The sequence below is a fragment of the Pituophis catenifer genome, unplaced genomic scaffold, assembly GCF_029215685.1.
Source record: "Pituophis catenifer annectens isolate HBS135680 unplaced genomic scaffold, rPitCat1.0.hap2 SCAF_7, whole genome shotgun sequence".
Lineage (NCBI taxonomy): Eukaryota > Metazoa > Chordata > Lepidosauria > Squamata > Colubridae > Pituophis > Pituophis catenifer.
This window is the reverse complement of record NW_027256887.1, coordinates 74,090,497-74,111,189: the sequence shown is the minus strand read 5'-3', so window position 1 is coordinate 74,111,189 and position 20,693 is coordinate 74,090,497. Positions and strand designations below refer to the sequence as shown.

Below are 20,693 nucleotides of genomic sequence, written 5' to 3'. Positions count from 1 at the left end.
TCTGTGCATTTGTTTTTTCCTGCCCAAGTGCAGGACCGTTACTTTTTTCACCAATGAACTGCATCCTGTTGGATAGGATCCAACACTAAAATCTGTCAAGATCCTTCTGACTCCTGAGTTTGTCTTCCAAAGTGTTAGCAATGCTACCGAGCTTGGTGTCATCTACAAATTTGATGAGTGCCTCTTTTATCCCCTCATCTAAGTCATTTATGAAGCTGTTGAAGAGCCCAAGACTGAACTTTGAGATATCCAGCTGCATGCTTCTCTCCACCTAGTTGTAGCTTCATTAAAGACCACATGCCAACTGCAAATCTATCTGGTGGTGGTACTTCTACCCCACATTGTTTATCTTACCAAGAAGTAGACTATGGTCTACTTTTATCAAGTGCCTTACTATAGTCTAAGTATATTACACCCACAACATTTCCTTGATCCACTAATTTAGTCACTTTATTGAAGAAAGTAATAAGTTTTGTTTGGTAAGACCTGCTTTTAACAAACTCGTACAGGCTTTTAGTAATCATCTTGTTCATTGATAAGTGCTCACAGATCTGCTACTTGATTATCTTTTCCATCAATCAGGCTGATTGATCTGTAGTTTCCTGGATCCATTTCCCCTCTTTTTGAAGATTGGAACCACATCAGCTCTTTTCCAGTCTTCTGGCAGTTCCCCATGCTCCAAGACCTCTGAAAGATTTCATTCAGTGGTTCCAAGATCACATCTGCCACATCACTTCAGAACAATGTAATGTAAATGGTTTGTTCTGGTGATTTGAATTCATCTAAAGTAGAGAGATGATCTCTTATCAAATTTTTATCTATTTTGACCTATTTTCCTACTGTTTCCTACAGTGATGCTTTTGAGAGATTGGACTATTTTTTTCTTATGTGTAATCTAATCTTTACTCTAACATCAACAATCCTAACCAGTCTATATTAATGGCCATTTGCAGAGCCTTGCAGACACATGACTGCAATTTATGACAGTTTTGCTGGAAACTGGTATTTACTCCTGGTTTACTGCAAAAAACAACTCATACCGAACAATATGTTTGCTTAATAACCCCAGTCTCTGCTTTAAGATCGCCATGTTTGCTTTAAGACCACATATGCTTAATGATTGTTGCAAAAAAAAAATTCATAAAATAGGTTCGGTCATGTGATGTCCTGCTTTACGACTGTCACAACTTATGGCTCTAATTACAAGGCTCAATTATCGTTATAAGCAGGGGTGGGTTCTACTTACCTTTACTACCGGTTCGCAACGGGATCGCACGCTTGCTTCACTCGCATGCACGCCTAGCTTCTGCCCATGTGCAGATCACTGATGATGACATCCGGGGCTGTGGGCGGGGCCTCCCGCCGGTTTTATTACAAGTTCTTGCGAACTGGTCCGAACTAGGGGCAACCCACCACTGGTTATAAGTCAAGGACTGTCTACTGCTTGGAAATAGTCAATAAAACCATTTAAAAATCTGCTACAAATTATGTCCTATAGGCCTATTTCCCTTTTACTTCTTAAAATTTTTCCCACCCTAAATTGGAAATAGATGGTAATTATTGAGAAGCTGATTCATATAGATCAAACTGATTTAATTTGAAATAGAAATTTGACTGATTTGATACGTCTATATAGATTGGGAGTTTTGAATAATATTCTTAAGAAATTTCAATTTGACCTTGCATTTTTAAACAGGAGAGTGGTGTTGGATAATTTTCCTTATATGTTTACAATAAGTTTAAATTGAGTATCGATGAAATATTGTAAAGGCAGTAGTATTGTCATTCTATAAAAGGAAAAGGGTGGGTCCTGCCATTAGTAACAAACAATCACATAGTAAAGCCTATGTAAGGGTATTCATATAGCTTATGCATAGAAAAGCATAAGTAATACATATTATGTATGGAAAAGATAAAATGCCCATTAATGCCTATCTGTTTTAACTCTCGATAAGGAGCCATCTGTTTTGATGATAAATCAGGAAGCTTCTAGTTTAACTCTAGATAAGGAAACATTTGTTTGTAAGTGTCAAGAGTACGCACAGTGTGACTATTTTGAGGCAATCCAGGAGCAAAACAGTAAACAGAGGTTTGTCTTTCAAATAGTGGTTTATCCACAAGGAATATATACATACATGTACTAGGCAAAGTTAGGCAATCTTATTTATTTATTGATTGATTGATTGATTGATTGATTGATTGATTGGAGATTCAGGGCGGCTTACAATGCGTTAAGCAATAGCCTTCATACTTTTGTATATACCTGCTTAGTAGGGCTTTCGCGTCCCCCCTAAGTGGTGTTCTTTTTATACAAAGTCAGTTTATTGCCCCCACAATCCGGGTCCTCATTTTACCTACCTCGGAAGGATGGAAGGCTGAGTCAACCTTGAGCCTGGTGAGATTTGAACTTGCAGTAATTGCAGGCAGCTGGCAGCTAAGTGCTACTTAACAGCACTTTAGTTCGCTGCGCCACCATGGCTCCTTTGGTCAATCAATCATCAACTATAGCACAGAAGCACACACAGAGAAACAGAATGCCTTGACTGGGCCTCTCTTATAAAACAGCCTCTTAAAGTGATAACAGTTGAATAACCCTGCTGACTCATTCTCATTGCATCATCATTTCAGTACTACAGCCTTACAGCAGCTGTTCAGCTATTAAATCATTACCTTAACAGTAATAAATTAGCACATTCCATTCTAAAAGCATTCCATTTTCAATGGTTCCCCAATAATGGGGATATATGGATTCCTTAAGAGCTTTTACAATCTCATTCTGATATCTTTTACTGTCCTCAATTATTTCATGCTGGTATTTTTGCTTATAGTTAATGGATACTTAGTTTTCCAAGCAGAACTATATATTTCCATTTATTTCTTTTTCCTCTGGGAGAAAGTGGTGATCGGGGAAGCCTGGTGTGCTGTGGTCCATGGGGTCATGAAGAGTCGGACTGAACAGCAACAAAAATTCATTTTCATGGAATAAAGACTTTCAGTTGAACAGAGACTTCTGTGCTTTTGTGAATGTGTGATCCTACGTATGGGAGATGGCAACCAGTCAAATGGAACCTTCTAAAACAGGGCTGTCAAACATGCAGCCCGCGGGCTGGATGTGTCATGCGCTGGCCACGGCCACGCCCAGTTTAGCAAAGGGGAAAAGGTCACAATATGTCACGTGACACCGCCGTGATGCCCCGAGTTTGACACCCCTGTTCTAAAACATGAAAAAAGGTTGCCGGAATTGAGTATAGCTAGTCTAGTGAAAAGAAGGACTAGGGCTGGCATGATAGAAATGTTCCAATATTTGAGGGGCTGCCTCAGAGAAGAAGGAGTCAACCTATTTTCAAAGCATTAGAAGGCAAGATATGAAGCAATGGATGGAAACTAATCAATGACAGAAGCAACTTAGAACTAAGGAGAAATTTCCTGGCAGTGAGAACAATCAACCAGTGGAGCTGCTTGCCTTCAGAAATTGTGGTTGCTTCATCACCGAATGTTTTTAAGAAGAGATTGGACGGCCATTTTCCTGAAATGATATAGGGTCGCCTGCTTGAGGAGAGGATGCTGTCCAGAAGGTCCCTTCCAACTCTGATGTTCCAAAGTTTTTTACTCTAGCCTGTCTACAAGCTGAGGAAGTTTTAGGCCTTCTATTATTGGATTATGTTTACAACAAGGAAAGGAAGATCTGTATCTTATATAATAATGACGCTTCCTGTCAGTAACTGGCTCCTGAATAGACAAATGAGGGTGTTATGTAACAACGGAATGCATGTAGAGGAAGGGTAAAATGTCTGTTCGTGTTTTTGCTATAGATAAGAGACTCTGCTAACCATAAATAAGGAAATTCAGTGTAATTTTGAGGTAAGAAAACATTTAAACAGGATACCCAAAAAAATGTCCATGCTAAGAGAAACAGGATATGCAGACCAAGTGTTCATGCTGATAGAACAAAAAGTATTGAGATAAGCGATGCATTCTGATTGGCTAAATTTTTACTAAAAGATATAAAAGAATGGGGGAAACTATTTCTTGGAGCAGCCTCCAAAGAAACTTCAAGCAGTGGTGGGTTGCTCCCGGTTCGGTCTAGTTCTATAGAACCGGTAGTAAAACCAGCGGGAGGCTCCGCCCACCCACCACAACATCATGGCTGATTCACGCATGTGCAGAAGCGTGTGCGCGTGCTCCCATTGCAAACCAGTAGTAAAGATAAGTAGAACCCACCCCATTTATTCGGGTGAATAAATATATTTAGACTTTCCACTGATCGTCTGTTGATTTCTATTAGATTTCCAGCTTTGGAACGAACAGAGAAAAGAATAGAATCTCATCCTTCTAACACAAGTATAAAGCCTATAGCCGTGAGGCGAACCTATGGCATGTGTGCCACAGGTGGCACGCGTAGCCATATCAGTGGGCACACGAGCTCAGCTCCGGTGGGACCGGAAGTTGTCAAACGGCCCGTTTTTGGCCTCCGGAGGACTTCCAGGGGGAGTGGGGAAGGCCGTTTTCGTTCTCCCAGACTCCTAGAGTGGCCCTGGAGCCAGGTGTGAAAGAAAAACGGGCCTACCAGGCCATCGCGTGCCAGGAGCGGGGGGAGGGGATCACACGCACATGAGTGGGGGCGGGGCACATAGAATTATGGGTATGGGTACGCGTGTGCGTGACCCCCCCTTCCTGGCACGTGATGGCAAAAAGGTTAGCCATCACTGGCCTATAGGATCTTTTTTAAATCTGATTTCTTTTGATGAGAAACTTTTCTGTTTTATAATTATTCAGTCAACAGTGTCTGGGTATTGAACAAATGATGTCATTCATTCTAAACCATGCATATTGTGGGGCTCTCTTTGATCATACTGAAAGTCTTATCCATATGCAAATAACCAAGATGTTTATGCTTTATAATGGTTTCATCTTAATTACCTTTTATGCTTCTTGTTCAATTGTTAGTTTTATTGTGGCTTTATGTGCTGTACATTAAAATAAAATGTATTATTTTTATTGGTTTTATTGAGCTTTTATGGTGTCGCTTTTTATTTGTTTTCAGTTGTATTTTATAAAATCGATGACAGAACTTTGTTTAGATAATAAACAATGCCATAAAGTTATATTTAATTTTCTATCATAATTAATCAATCATGAAATAAAATGCAGCTCATCAGTATTTTGTGTCGCCGGATAGCCAGATTGTCCCAACCATTTTTTTTTTTTTTAATTTGATTTATATGCCGCCCTTCTCCGGAGACTCAGGGTGGCTTACAATGCGTTAAGCAATAGCCTTCATTCTTTTGTATATTTTATACAAAGTCAGCTTATTGCCCCCACAAACTGGGTCCTCATTTCACCTACCTTAGAAAGGATGGAAGGCTGAGTCAACCTTGAGCCTTGGAGAGATTCGAACCAGCAGAAATTGCAGGCAGCTGTGTTAATAACAGGGTGCACTAAACCACTGTACTATCATTTGGGACAACAATGACCTAGATGACTGAGAATCACCATAGACATATAACCTGATGTTTTGCTGGAGAAACAATTAATATTTTTTTAAAATTTAAAATGGCATGTGTTGTTTTAAAATTAACATCCAGCCTACTTGCTGACATTGGATATTTTAGCAGTCCTTATCTCAGGGGTGCCAAACCCAAAGCCCCCAGGCCAGATCTGGCCCATGGGGCCGACCTGGAAACAGTGAAGGACCGGCCCATGAGCAAAAACGGAGCTCGGGAGGGCCACATGCAGCCCCCCCGAGCTCCGTTTTCACTGGCAGATGGTTGCAGGAGGTTGTTGCAGCCAGAAACGGAGCTTGGGACCCCTTTTTCGCTGGCAGAGTGCTTGGCCAGCACAGGCGCCCCCAACATAAGTGATGTTGAGCTGGCCACACCCATCCTGGCCACACCCACCCCAGCTCCCCGAGGTCAAACACAACCCTGATGCGGCCCTCAATGAAATCGTGTTTGACACCCCTGCCTTATCGGAATCTAGTTGCTGTGTGTGATTTAAAGTTTGGGGGGTTGAATTCCAAGATTCTAGGTGGATCACACCGATGAAGTCAATGATTAGGATTTGTTGCTTCTCTGTAGACCTTGATGGCAGAAAAAGGTTTCAAATTCCTAGTGTAATTTAAGCAGAAGCAACATACAAGATTAACTTGCTCTTGTTAGCAACAAAGCACAAGTCTAAATGTAAGAGACTACATGAGACAGAATGATGAAGTTGTGGCCCTGTGGATTTTTATTGTTAGTTCTTACATCCAGTTGATATGGCCAGTCACGGAAGTAAGAGCCGCGGCGGTGGCACAGTGGTTAGAGTGCAGTACTGCAGGCTACTTCTGCTGACTGCCAGCTGCCTGCAATTTGGCAGTTCGAATCTCACCAGGCTCAAGGTTGACTCAGCCTTCCATCCTTCTGAGGTTGGTAAAATGAGGACCCAGATTGTTGGGGGCAATAGGCTGACTCTGTAAACTGCTTAGAGAGGGCTATAAAGCACTGTGAAGCGGTATATAAGTCTAAGTGCTATTATTGCTGACCTGCCCAAATTTAAAGGAATTTGGTCAGTGAAACTGTTGCTAATATTCAGCATATTTTTTTGCTCTGGTCTTAATAGCTCCCACAGTTCATGAATACATTATTTACTTTCTTTTAAAATAGTCAACATGAGTCTAAGGCAGGGGTGTCAAACTCACGTCGTCATGGCAGCATCATGTGACGTATCAGGAATTTCCCCCTCTTTGCTAAACTGGGTGTGGGCATGGCCAGCGCGTGACGCATTCAGCCCACGGGTCAGGACTTTGACAGCCCTGGTCTAAGGAGTAAAGATAGTCCTTGACTACAACCATTCCAAGTTACAACTGAGTAAAAAGTGACTTACAACTAATCCTTACACTTATGACTACCAGCATCCCCATATGATCAAAAATCGGATGTTTGGCAATTGGCATGTATTTATGACAGTTGCAGAGTTCCAGGCTCTCATGATCACTATTTGAGACCTTACCAGTTGGCTTCCAACAAGCAACACCAATGGAGGAAGCCACATTCCCTTAATGACTTTATGATTCATTTAACCGCAGTGATTCACTTAAGAATGGTGACAAAAAAAAAAAGGCTATAAAATCAGGTGCCGCTCACTTAACGACTTCATTGCTTAGCAACAGAAACTCATAAATCGAGGACTAGCGGTTTGCTTGTAGGTTTACTTATTTATTTAACAGGCTCTTATTTTAACCTTGCAGGCATTTGGACACTCATTCTCAGTCCACCGTAAAGTAGCTGAAGATGGTGAGACCAGGGAAGAGACGCTCCTTCAGGAGTCGGCATCCAAGGAAGCTTATTACCTTGGGAAGATTTTGGAAATGCAGAACGAGCTGAAGCAAAGTAGAACTGTGGTTACCAACGTTCAAGCAGAGAATGAACGACTGACAGCAATTTTGCAGGACTTGAAAGAGGTAAATCAGATTAAGAACATGTGACAAGGGAAACAGATTTTAATTTACTGTAATTTGGAAATACATGATTGAAAGATAGGATCAGTGGTGGGCTGCTGCCGGTTCAGACCGGTTCTAGCAAATCGGTAGTTCCGATGATCAGGTGGCCCCGGCCACTCATCCCTGCTCTATCCTGTCCTATATTTCCGTCTTTCTGGCTCAGCTGATTCGTGCGGCACAGCTGATTTCTGTACCTCCGCTTTTCTGTATGCTGTACTGGGGCTGCCATAGAAGGTAAGCAGCTGAGCTTCAAATTGCTGTATTTTGAACATTGCCTGCACGCGCGTTAGGCGTACAAGTGCGTTAGGCGTCTGTGCGTGTTAGGCATGCATGCATATGAAGCGTGCATGTGTGCGTGAGTGAATCACGCCGTCACAGAACCGGTTGTTAAACCAGTTGCAGCCCACCACTGGATAGGATGCAGACGTTGTCTGAACTGGATTTACTCACATATTCTTGTTTCTCAAAAAGTAGCTACAGCTTGACATAGTGACCATTGGGGGGACGATGGATCCCCCCAAAATATACTTATAACCCAGTTCCAAGGTTTGATGGCCACCTACAGTCATGTGACTGTATTTTGGTCACTTGTCATGTGGCCTGCATTTATAGTTTGACACATCCTGTGGTCACAGGATAACAATTTATGATGTTTTTGCAGAAGTTTGGTGTTTTATGGTAAAAAAATGCACCATAGCAAACAATGGGTGAGCTTTCTTGAATATTTTGGTCAAGCTGACACATAATAATTAACTTTTTTCCGTTTGTGGCTTTTCCCTTTGCCTTGTTACTGAGGCTTTGCAATAGAGCCTTTATAATTTCTTTTATGCAATTAATACATTCTATAAATGAGTAACTTTTTATCTTTTCTTACACGTACATAATCATGTTTCAAACATCCCTTATTGTCTTCTTGTTGCCACACAGATAATTTTGCTTTTAAATCTACAGACAATAAACTGGAGAAGGACCAGAAACTAATTAATTTCTTGCTTTTAAATGACCTAATTTTTCAATGTACATAAAATGAATGGGTCAGATAAGCTAAAGTTGTCCAAAGGAGGCAGGTTTAATTAATTATTTTAAAATGATGTGAAGGCTGAAGTACCCAGTTTGGACAAAATGAGAACTTCTGGTGTGATTAAAATGGAAGTAAATTCTTCAATCTTTTTTTCCAATCTTTGCCTAGAGTTTTTTTGGTATTTTTCCATAACAGTAAATCATGTTTAAACCAGGCAATTAAGAATGCCTCTAACTGATAAGATTATAAGAATTCCTCTGGCCTGGTCCACAAAAGACAACATTTCAGGTTACACACAAAGCAACTGTATTTTTTGAGGAAGGTTAAAAATACAGAGAGGAAAGTGGTATCTCCCTTGCTCCATGGCGGCTGGTACTGAAGCATACTGCTATCAATTTGGACATCACATCCTGTCGTTAAACTGTCTAGCCGCTTGGATTTATCTAGTTCTCTTTTAAAACCATTTAAATTTATGACCAGCAGCATTTCTGCTGGCAGCAAATTCCACAGTTAACTATGTGTAGTATTTCTTTTATTCATCCCGAATCTCTCCATATTTAGTGTTAATTGATGGTTTTGAGTTCCAACATGTATATGAGACATAAATTTCTGTTTAGTCACATATCTGTATTATGCATGGTTTTATCTGTGAAAAGACATTATTCAGTGATCTTTTGTGGAAGAAGGAAAAACAGTGTCAAGCCTGAATTTGATTGGGGTGTGGGATTGTTTGTATCCTTGGGCATCCTAGCATGAATTGAGTTTGACACAGCTTGGAACTGGAGGGGGATGGAGCCTTCAGTCAAAACATCATTCCTAGCTGATGAGTCAACCACATTCCACCTCTGGCTGAGAGATGTCGCTGAGCAACCAGTTCCTATCTTGGTTGGACAATGTGACAGTTGTTTTGGAAACTTGAGAAACTGAAACTTATATCGGGGCGAAAAGCCTGGGAACTTTAGTACTGGCTTTTCACCAGTAGCACCAAGATGATGTATCTAAATAAATTTATTCTTTGAGGAGAAGCAATGCCTTGGAGTTCGATTTGTGATGGGTGCATTACTTGGAGCCTGACAAACAGTAGTTGGTAATCATGGAAAAATACAAATAAAAGCATGTTGAAGAAATTGTCCAACATTTTTTGTTAATTAGATATTAATCATCCAATTAAAATATCTTATTGGGACTTAAAAGTAAGAAACATCTCAATCCTAATAAAATAACCCGAACCAATTTTATAAGGATTTCGATTTATCTTCTGATAATCTTACCTGCATCCAGCAGATCTGGCCTCATGTCCTAATTACACCCAGAGTAGGCTACAGCAGGGGTCCCCAACCTGTGGGCTGTGGCTGTGAGGAGTTTGCAACTGGGCTGTGGAAACAGTTGGCGAGCACATAAGCGTACACGCGCATTCTCACTTCCGCAAACAGTGAGTGAGCCCGTGTGCGCATGCTCCATTTGTGGGAGCAGCAGGTGCACATTCACACCACTTGTGCAAATGGAGCCCTGTATGCATGTCTTTGCTGACCACTTGCATGAACCATCCCTCTCGCCCCGCCCCCCCCGCCAGTCCACAAAGCCAGAAATGTTGGGGAACTCTAAGCTACAGTACTGAATCTTTGTTTAAAAGGCTTCCTACTAGGTTAAGTTTCAGATGTTCCAACCACTTACAAAATGTCAGTTATAAGATAGGTGAAGGAAATATTACACCTATTTATTGCTCGGTTGAGTCACTGCCCTATCATCTCAAAATATTGAGTTTTAAAACTCAATAGCACTAAAGCTCATTTGAATGAGCACCTATGATTAAGGCATCGGGATAGAAGGGCCTGGTGGCTCAGCAGACTGATAGCATTGTGATTAACACCAGCTGTCTGCAATTACTGTAAGTTCGAATCTCACCAGGCTCAAGGTTGACTCAGCCTTCCATCCTTTCTAAGGTAGGTAAATTGAGGACCCAGTTTGTGGGGGCAAAAAGCTGACTTTGTATAAATATACAAAAGTATGAAGGCTATTGCTTAACGCATTGTAAGCCGCCCTGAGTCTCCGGAGAAGGGCGGCATATGAATCAAATTTTAAAAAAATAGAAACTGGGAGACAGGGAGTTCTAGTCTCATCTTAGGCACAAAGCCAACTGGGGGATCTTAGGCTAGTCACTTTCTCTCACTCCTAGGAAGGAGGCATTGGCAAACCACTTCTGAAAAATCTTGCCAAAAAAACTTCAGGGACTTACCCAGGCAGCTTCCAAGAACTGGACATGACTGAACAGAGGTTAAAAGTACAAACTGCACTGTTAGTGAACTATTACAAATTTATGAAAATAACTTTACTTGCTTGCATTGATAACATACAATGAAGTATGCAGTTCACAACATTTTCAGTGATGACCTTTGTCTTCTGGAATTTTCTCTGATTCTTATCACTTTCAGTTTTCAAGTTTGGCCTTTGAAGACTTTTGTTAAAGAGAATATCAGTCCGTTAAGTTGATGTTGGAAGAAATATCCATCTGGTTCAGTTCCAAGCCGGGAGAAAGGCACTGGAGACAAAATGGAGGCTGGAGGCTGATTGGAAAGAGGATCCATTTATTGATGAAGCAGAAGTACATGGGTGGTTCTGGGCAGCTGACCACATGGAGTTGAGAGTGAGGGGTTTTTATACCTTCTCTTGGGCTTTGCACTTGAACTTTCTGTTCCTGTGCAAGAACATGTATTCTATTAGCTGTTGTAGTAGTCATAGCTAGCTCTGTAGGAAGTCTGAGAAGGTTGGTTGAAGTTTGGACTCTGATGCAATGTCATTAAGAGATTGTGCAATGTAGTGAGCTCTGCTGATAGTTGTTGTTGTTGTTAGTTGCGAAGTCGTGTCCGACCCATCATGACCCCATGGACAATTTTCCTCCAAGCCTTCCTGTCCTCTACCATCCTCTGGAGTCCATTTAAGCTCATGCCTACTGCTTCAGTGACTCATCCAGCCACCCCGTTCTCTGCCATCCCCTTCTTCTTTTGCCCTCAATCTTTCCCAGCATTAGGCTCTTCTCCAGTGAGTCCTTCCTTCTCATTAGGTGGCCAAAATATTTGAGTTCTGCTAGTGGGTTAATCCTATTATGTCCTGGAGGGTCATGTCTTAATCCCTTCATCCTGGAGCTGAAGGTCTTGTTTTGTAGATAGGCTGGCCCAATCTTTCTCAATGGGCAAAAAAATCTGCTGGGGGGAGGGAGATTGAGTCTGCTTTCTGTCTTTTAAAAAAACCATGTTTCTCCACTTCTCATCCAGAGAAATATAATATTCTGCCTTTTAATATTTCTCAAAATATTTCATTCTTCTAGGAGAGGGGTGGGTGCTAACTTTCTACACTGAGTTTATTTTTTGAATTTTTTTAATGGAATGTTTTAAACATTATGTTTTTATTATCACTATGCTGCTGATTTCAATATTGTGTTAACTATAATTTTTTTTACAATCTAATTGGCTTTAGATAATTTTATTTTACAAATTAAATGATAAATTGGTTTTCCTAAATTGAAAATATAGATTTAATCTTGCCTATTCTTTTGGCTACCTTTATGTCACTTTATTGAAGAGAAAATAATCATCTGAAAAGACATACAATGGAGATCATGCTATGCATTATAATGAATGCCTTTACTTATCTACTTGTTTCCCTGGAGGTTAATTTTGAACCTTAATTCTCTTTTTGACTAAAATCCCAAACCTCATTATTAGTGCAAACAAGTTCTTGGCTCTGGTTTTCTGATTTAATGGGTTCTTCTGTGACTTGCCCTACTAGTCTTAGGAGAAAAGGAGAATATGGAAAGGAGGTGACAGTTACTTTAATTGCATTATTCTGTGCTAGGCAAGCTGTTTATTTATAGTAATTCTCAACAGCCTTCCTGTCATCATTCAGGAAGGGGATACAAAGGTTATTTGGAGGTCAAACAGCAGTATGACTCTTTCATTGTAATGGTCAAACCCACTGTTAAGCTTTAGGATTGTGGGTGTTTGGTTCTTTTAGCTGACCAGTGCTTTAAATGCTTCAGATATGTAGGAGCTTATCTTTAATTGCAACTTGCCTATGTGCTTCTTTAATCAAAGAAATAATACTGAATGGACATCATTGAATTGTTTTGTTAATCTTAACTTATAAATATGCATATTCTTCCTTGAGGCCAACATATTACCGTATTTTTCGGACTATAAGATGCTCTGGACTATAAGACACACCAGCTTTTGGGGAGGAAAACAAGAAAAAAAAATCAGCCTCTGCCTCCCAGCATCCATCCGGTATTCATCTGACTCATTTGCCACTGCCGCTGCGGCCCATTCTAGAACAGCTGATCGGCGCCGCACCAACTCCCCTCTCCCCCCATGCCACAATATTCGCTGTATAAGACGCACAGACTTTTCCAACCACTTTTTTGGAGGGGAAAAGTGCATCTTAGACTCTGAAAAATACAGTACATATGTTCTTTTCAATAATATGTTAATTGTTCATTTGATTTTTATAAAATTATTATTGTTCGTCGCACAATCAGCCAGATGTTCAGACCAGATTTGGCATTTTTGTCCACCTATCGAGTCCTTCCCAAGGACCCGGGATAGGCATTATTATTATTTTTATTATACACTACAGTGTGAAATCACACTGCCAATCAATTCTTTGGCAGCTGATGTTGGCCTTCATTTTCATCAAGGTCTTCCCCAAAATCTAGAATATTGTAATGTATTGGTCTGTCTGTTCAGATCCAAGTGCTAGCCCAGCCCAAGACTGTTTCTGTTACACGGCACAGTATGCCAATCAGAGGTGAGTTTCAGCAGGTTCTGACCAGTTCTGGAGAACCGGTAGCGGAAATTTTGAGTAGTTTGGCGAACCGGTAGTAAAAATTCTGACTGGCCCTGCCCCAATCTATTCTCTGCCTTCCAAGTCTCAGCTGATTGGGAGGAAATGGGGATTTTGCAGTAACCTTCCCCTGGATTGGGGAGGGAATGGAGATTTTACAGTATCCTTCCCCTGCCACGCCCGCCAAGCTACGCCCACCAAGCCACGCCCACAGAACCGGTAGTAAAAAATGTTGAAACCCACCACTGATGCCAATGAATTAACACAGGATAGAGAAAAGTAGTGTTTAAACACTTTATTTCTGCGTAGAACCAAATGTCAGATTTGGGACTAAAGTCCAAATCAAATGTGCCAAAATACAGCCTGGTATAGACATTTATACTGTTTTGAAATAAAACAATTTTATTGGCACATGTAAGCAGGTTCCTTACACAATTGCTTACTAAAATCCTACTGCCCATAATGTGTATAAGAGTGTATTTCATTAATTAAGCTCTCCATCTCTGGATATGCTTTTTAATTTGTTAATGATAAAAGTTTATCACATTTCCAGATTCATGCCCAGATGTCATTAATCACAGTTTAAGCTAAATGTCACTTTACCTTCCTGTATCCTAATAACGGGTAGGTTTTTAAGCAAGATAGCAAGACCCGCATTCCTGTAGGCTTGTAAGATCATATCTCCTTATCTTAACCAACAGTTCTAGCTTGTGGTCTCCACTGGTGAGCAGCTGAGTTTATCTAATCTTAACAGCTAACCTTAACAACATTTATCAAGGGCACAAATAGAATAAATAATATAGAATAGTTTTAACTGCAGCGGATTCATGACTTATTGGGAAAGGCCCTTTATAATTTGTTTATAGGTTAATAGATTCATAGGTCAGTCCCCAGTCCCTCACAAGCAGTGTGGTCTTTTGTATGGAAATGTTGTCAATATAGAGGTTTTCCAAGTGTCATTCAAGACTTTTTGGTATGGCACCCAGTGTGTTGATGACCACTGGGACCATCATTGCCAATTTATGCCATACATTTCAATTTTTAGATCTTGATACGTTGTCCCTAATTCTTTGTCTTCTATTCCTTCCAGAGTTGTTTGGATAGTGAGATGGGGAGCATATAAATTTAATAAAAATAAATTAATTGAAAATATTCTGCTATCTCCTGATGGGGGCAGCGTGGTGGCTCAGCGGTTAAGATGCTATCTTAAGATTGTATCAAACTCTGGTATGGTAAATTATAGTTTACTGAATAAAGTGTAATTGGCTGTCTTGACTCAGTGCACCAAGATGCAAGCTAGGGTTTACAAACAGCCAAGGAAGACTAGGTTCCTACTTTATACTAAGCCATTATCTTGTCGGCTGGAAAGATGGCAGCCCATGTTCAAGACTCAAGCACCACATGATGGGTTAAGCTCCCATCCTCATCTCAGCATGTGCATGCATGAAAGCATGCAAATACGAGTAGATAAATAGGTACCACTTTGGTGGGAAGGTAACAGCACTCCATGATTTCATGCTGGCCACATGACTGCGGAAATGTCTTTGGACAGCACTGGTTCAATGGCTTTGAAACAGATATGAGCACCGCCCCTAAAGTCAGCAATGACTAGCGGAGTAAAATCCGTAGGGATTCCTTTTTTTTTTTTTAACTATCTCCTGATATTGCCACATCAATTATCCACATTTTCTTCTCAACCACAATTAAATCTTGTGAATTATGCACCAAGACTTTATCAGTTTGTATTTGGAAATATTTTAACCTGCTCATTTTCAACTACTTTTTCAACTATATGTTCCCACCAATTTTTCTTTATTAACAAATGATATTTTTCATAGTTGTTCAGTGAATCATTTTGATGACAGTGTATGATCTGCTATTTCTTCTGTTTTTTTCCACAATCTGCACTTTGAATCATTCCATGGGGTTTTTTTTCAATTCTGGTCTTCATTGCATTTGTTTGGATAGCCTGCTCTTGAGTAGCCAAAAATCAAGCCTTCACTTTCTTTTTTTAATATTCCAATTGTAAAACCTTGCCAGATATTATCTTTATTTACCTTCTCTTCAAACTCATTATTGTTCATCAAATAGTCAGCCAGGTGGCATTTTTGTACACCTATCAAGTCCTTTCCAAGGACCTGGGTTAGGCAGATGTGGATGTTTGATGGTTTACAGATCTCATCACAGGATGTAAGCTATTCCAAGTAAAGCTACCTTTTGCAATTGACTGAATTTTTCAATGACAATGGTGTTCCAGTGATGCTCCAATTGTTTTGGGATTGCACCCAGGTACCTATTATTATTATTTGAAATTAATTGGTTGCCCAACTCTAATATTTTAACATTAGTCCATGAGCTTACATTGGATAAAATTCCAATGTAATAGTATACTCTGTAACAAAATGTTAATGACACAAACATTATTTTAGTTGCTTAATTGTTTAAAAGTCCTTTTAGAAAATCTAAGTTTAACATGTTATCCAAAAAGCCTTAAGAGTGAGGGTCAAGGTCTTTGCAGAACTCATCAAGTTAGTAGAGATTTTCTTAATGACATATTTGGATCATAGCCAGTTTTAATAACATGGTTTCAAGGAGAAAATACATTCTTTAAATAGAAGATGAGTGACAGGTTGTTAGTCCAAGAAAGCATATTACAAAATGTAAAAAAGTATTTTTTTAAAAAATAAATGCAACTTCAGGAATGTCAGAAAAAAACCATATACTAAAACTTTTATGAAAGGGATTCTTATGAAGTTTGCAATCATTCAGACGAAAAACTATAACGGGCTTAAATTACAATTGGAATTAAAAAAAAAGAATTAGAACAAATTCATAAAACTAATCCAAAGTCCACAGACAGGTTCTGAGAGAACTGAATAAACAGCAATTAGACTTACTAAAAATGGAAGAACTCCAAAAGAAGATAAAATGCATCATTTTGAGTATGCAAATCAGGAAAAAATGGTATATGAAATTAGAAAAAAAAAGGAAAAAATGCAATAATAGTAATAAAGAAAGGGAACAAATTGTTATATATGAAATTGGAAATCATGGAAAACTTGTAGAATTAAGAAGAAAAACCAAGCACAATATTAACAAAGAAGGTTTGGATACATATATTGATGATTCAGTTTCCAAGAATTTAGTGAACAAAACAACATAAACACTAAGAAAATCCAGGAGACTAAAGAAGCAAAAAAAAAAAAAAAATGAAATAAAACCAACAGGACTGACAACCCAATATTAAAAAAACATTTTGTTTCTCATCCAAGGAGCTTTTTCAGTTCTGGCTGATTGATGGGGGAATTGAAGGTTTTATATTCTTTGCAGTCATATGGTTGTTAGTTATCTGAGATTTTGAAAGAGGAGTAAAAGAGGCCATCTATGTTAAAATTGAACAGCCCTCTCACAATTGAAATTAAAATTGAACAGCCCTCCCACAACAGAGGTGGAGTAATACGATATACTTATCTCCTGTTTACAAAGCAGTCCTTTCAACAGTTCCAAGAAGGTCCCACACTCATTTGCACTCTGATTCGGGTGACTCTTGGGACACGCATAACTCCCCAAGTGACCTCAATGACTCTCAGAGTGCTAATGACCAGATGACTCCAAAGAATATAAATCCTTCCATTCCCCACCAGTCAGTTAGAACTGAAGAAGCTTCTTGAATGAGAAATGAACCAATCATGGAAACCCACATCATTATAAACCAATCATTAAGAGCAGCATTATGTATACATCATAGTATAGGCTAGGACTTTTCTCTTATTAGTAACATTCTACCTTACTTAAAAAAATCTTACCTGGATTGTTATGTATTGAATATGTATAGTTGTGTTAAGCCCTGCTAAAGTGAAACTAAACTTTAGATGACCCTTACTGTTAACTCCAACTGTTTTGGAGGGAAACTTAGAATATTCATATTTGGGCGGGCTTTTTCAAGGATTATGATTGGTTAAGGCCCTGTGAGCCTAGAGTATAAATTACAGGCATTTGCCTGCTGTTCCTCAGTTCCAGTTTTGAGTCAATAAATGCTGTTGTGGATATGCTGATTTGCTTCTTGCTATTGAAGCCCACTACACAATATGGATCTTGTCCATCTCCTTAATGGCCATCTCTGCTGAACCAAGCAGTTCATACCAATAGATACAAGGCGTCATGGCCATAAGAAATAGTCAATCAGCACATAAATAAAATTGAGCTAAATGAAGTTTAGCCTAGACTTATAGTAAAGGTATTGTTGACAGGTGAAAATGGTGTTAAATAACCACTTGTACTAAATAAGGCCATAACTAACTGATTCCTATGACACAAAGGGACAAGTAAGCATGGTCTGCTACGGGGTGGGTTCTACTTACCTTTACTACCAGTTTGCAACAGGAGCGCATGCGTGTGTCGCTTCGCTCTCGCACACATGCTTCTGCACATGCGCAGATCACCCATGATGATGTGGTGGTGGGTGGGTGGAGCCTCCCACCGGTTTTACTACCGGTTCTATAGAACTGGACCGAACCGGGAGCAACCCACTACTGGTCTGCTATCTTATGACATCAACAAGCGGTGTTTCACAAAAGAGGGTTAGCAGTGGGATCTGAGCAGGCAAACAGCATATCCTTGTGAACGCAAAAGACTGACAAAAATGGTGGTGAGACAGAGTAATATGGGCAAAGTAACTCTTGTTGGGATCCAAAGGATTTTGTAAGCCCTGGAGCCAAAAATGAGGCCTAGTAGGCACATGTTTATAATACATTAGCAAGCACACTAATAATAGAAACGGGGATGGGAAGTGAGCAACACATGGCTGGCAAGACCTTCCCTGCTGATTTGGTAGACAAAGAAGGAACAGTTGGGGAGGGACTTGCTAAACAAAAGAGTTGATGGAAGCCTCAGGCTATTTCTCAGGCGTAGACCCAATTACAACAGAAACAAGAACAAATGCGTTAAATAATGCTTAGACAAAGAGAATTCTCTATCTTGAATGAACACTCTGCTTTTTTAAAAAAATACTGTGTCTTCAAGAACATAGACTATAATCAAAACATCCCCGGGCAGTTTGAGTTGTCAGCTGACCAGAATGAACCATGAACTGCTTCTTAGAAAAGTAACTCTAACTTTTGACAATGATTTATTGAAGTCGCAGTTGCAAGATGCAGGTTTTTAAACAATTATTTCTTAGATTAAATTATCTATTAACTTTTTGAGCCCTCACACTTCATAATAATTCATTGTTTTCAGCATTGTTTTCAGCAGCATGCACAGTCAATATCTTGCTAAGTACTAAGGTTTATTTTGATTACTTGTGGAAACATGTCTTCAAGGTTGTCCCTGTATGGTATTGATTTTTTTAAAAAAAATCCAAAACGAATGCCTTGGCATTCATTTTGGTACCTTAAAAAAAATTGCTTTCTCTACATTGGGTGTAGAATTGTTGTTCTTTAAATCAGTAAAATAAAAGCTGAAGTATTAGTTTGGTATTCTAAAATAACTGATGGCTGTGTTGCTCATGAGGTAAAATGTAGGGTATTTTTCTCTCGTTGCCATCTATGGAACTGTTCGGAATGACTCACTAGACATATTTAATAATATGTGTGTGCATGAATGTGTTCTTGAGGCAGACACAGTACTGAAAAAGGAAACGCTATACATTTATTTATTCAGAAAATTTATATGGCCGCCCAACTCATTCATGGTAACTCCAAGTGGCTTACAAAAATAAAACCCCAATACAAAAGCCAGCCCCTCTGGCAACAACAATCAAACCAGCCACTTGGTGGTTCTGGCCAATGTTTTTTCCACAGGGTTGATGTTCCTGTTGTGGCCCACCAGCTGGCAGCAGACTCGGACAATGAGGATGTTGGGGAGGAACTTGGGCCAGTTCTGGAGTCTGGGGAAGGCTCTAATGGATGCTCTGCGTTGGACGCAGAGATAGACCCAGGGCCATCTGACATTCCCCAGCCACCGGAGAGGCAGCTGTCTAAGTTTGGAGACTGATATGAGTGAGGAGGAAGAACAGCTGGGGCCTGTTCCAGATGCACATATGCACAGAGCTGTTAGGAAAGGTGAATAACGGAGGACAACAAATCGACTCGGGAAGTAAAGTACACGTGGATGCTGAATGGCCCCTCCCTGGCTGGGGAATGAATAGAAGGAAAGGGGAGTGGTTGTCGTAGAACACAACAGTTCATATTTTTGAAGATTTTGCTCATTGTGTTTCATGCCACAGAGATTGCTTGCCAGAACTTAATTTGCAACCTTGCAAGGAACTGATAAGGTCTGTTACTGCAATTAACTCTTTGAAGGACTATTCCCTGGACTTTTCGGTGGGTGAATGCAATTAATTCACAAGAGGTAAATAAAGAGGGGGGTTTTTGTGATAAGGAGTCTGTTTCTTGCTTCTGCTAAGGCTGGGTCAGAACAGTTCCACAGAGAGAGAGAGCCCCTACAAAGAAGGCCCATCCAGAACACTCAGGCTGATGGGGCCTGCAGCTGCCTCCTCTGCAAGCATGGGTTGGACAGGCCAATCCCATTGGGATGAAAAGTATTTGATCCACATTCATTTGGCACTCATACATTATTGATCCTCTCGCTTCTTGTTCCATAGCATACAGTCCTTTCTCACGCGATTGTCACTGCACTTAACTTACAAGCATAGCCAATCATATTAATGACTAGAAAATTCCCATCTAGCTTAGGTGCTTTCCTTGATGACTAGGCTGGAGCCAAGTAGCAGAGTGATCCACTTCTCCTTTCTTCAGTCATCTTTTGAAAATATCTAATTTTATGTTAAATGCTTTTAGAGTGTCCTGACATACGGCATTCTTGCATGGTATGGGAGCAGCTTTGTAACGGACAAAAAAGCTCTTCAGAGAATAATTAAAACTGCCCAGAATATCATCGGGCTCCAGCTACCAGCCCTGGACGACATCTTCGAATCTCACTGTTTGAGGAAGTTGCATAACATTCTCAGAGATTCTTCCCATCCTGCTTACAATCTTTTTGGACTGTTGCCTTCTGGCAGAACATACAGAACAATTAAAACTCGGACCACACATCTTCTGAATAGTTTTTATCCCAGAGTTATAATTGCACTCAACAATGAACTAAAGGGCCACCATCAGTGAGCTGTTGGACAGCATTCCTTGGTCTGTTGTGTGGATGTTTGGGTGATTTAGGGGTGGGGAATTGGGGTGGGTGGGAGTGTGTTTGGGGATTGTTATGTGTGTTGGACCTGGTCTTTGGATGTTAAGTGAATTTCGTTGTATGGGTATAGAGAGTACACATGTACAATGACGATAAAGTTAAAGTTAAGTTACTGAATTATACATTTTAAAGATTAGGTGATCTTTTCCTTGA

At 40.0% G+C, this 20,693-nt stretch overlaps 1 protein-coding gene across 10 annotated transcripts in view; it reads left to right on the top strand.

Annotated features, from left to right (window-relative positions):
- Positions 1-20,693, top strand: part of BICD1 (BICD cargo adaptor 1) — a 116,507-nt gene that overhangs the window by 32,750 nt on the left and 63,064 nt on the right. For all 10 annotated transcript variants that reach the window (XM_070946781.1, XM_070946778.1, XM_070946779.1 and 7 more), the window contains exon 2: positions 7,229-7,441. In XM_070946781.1, coding sequence (XP_070802882.1) covers positions 7,229-7,441 — 213 coding nt within the window. The remainder of the gene's footprint in view (positions 1-7,228; positions 7,442-20,693) is intronic.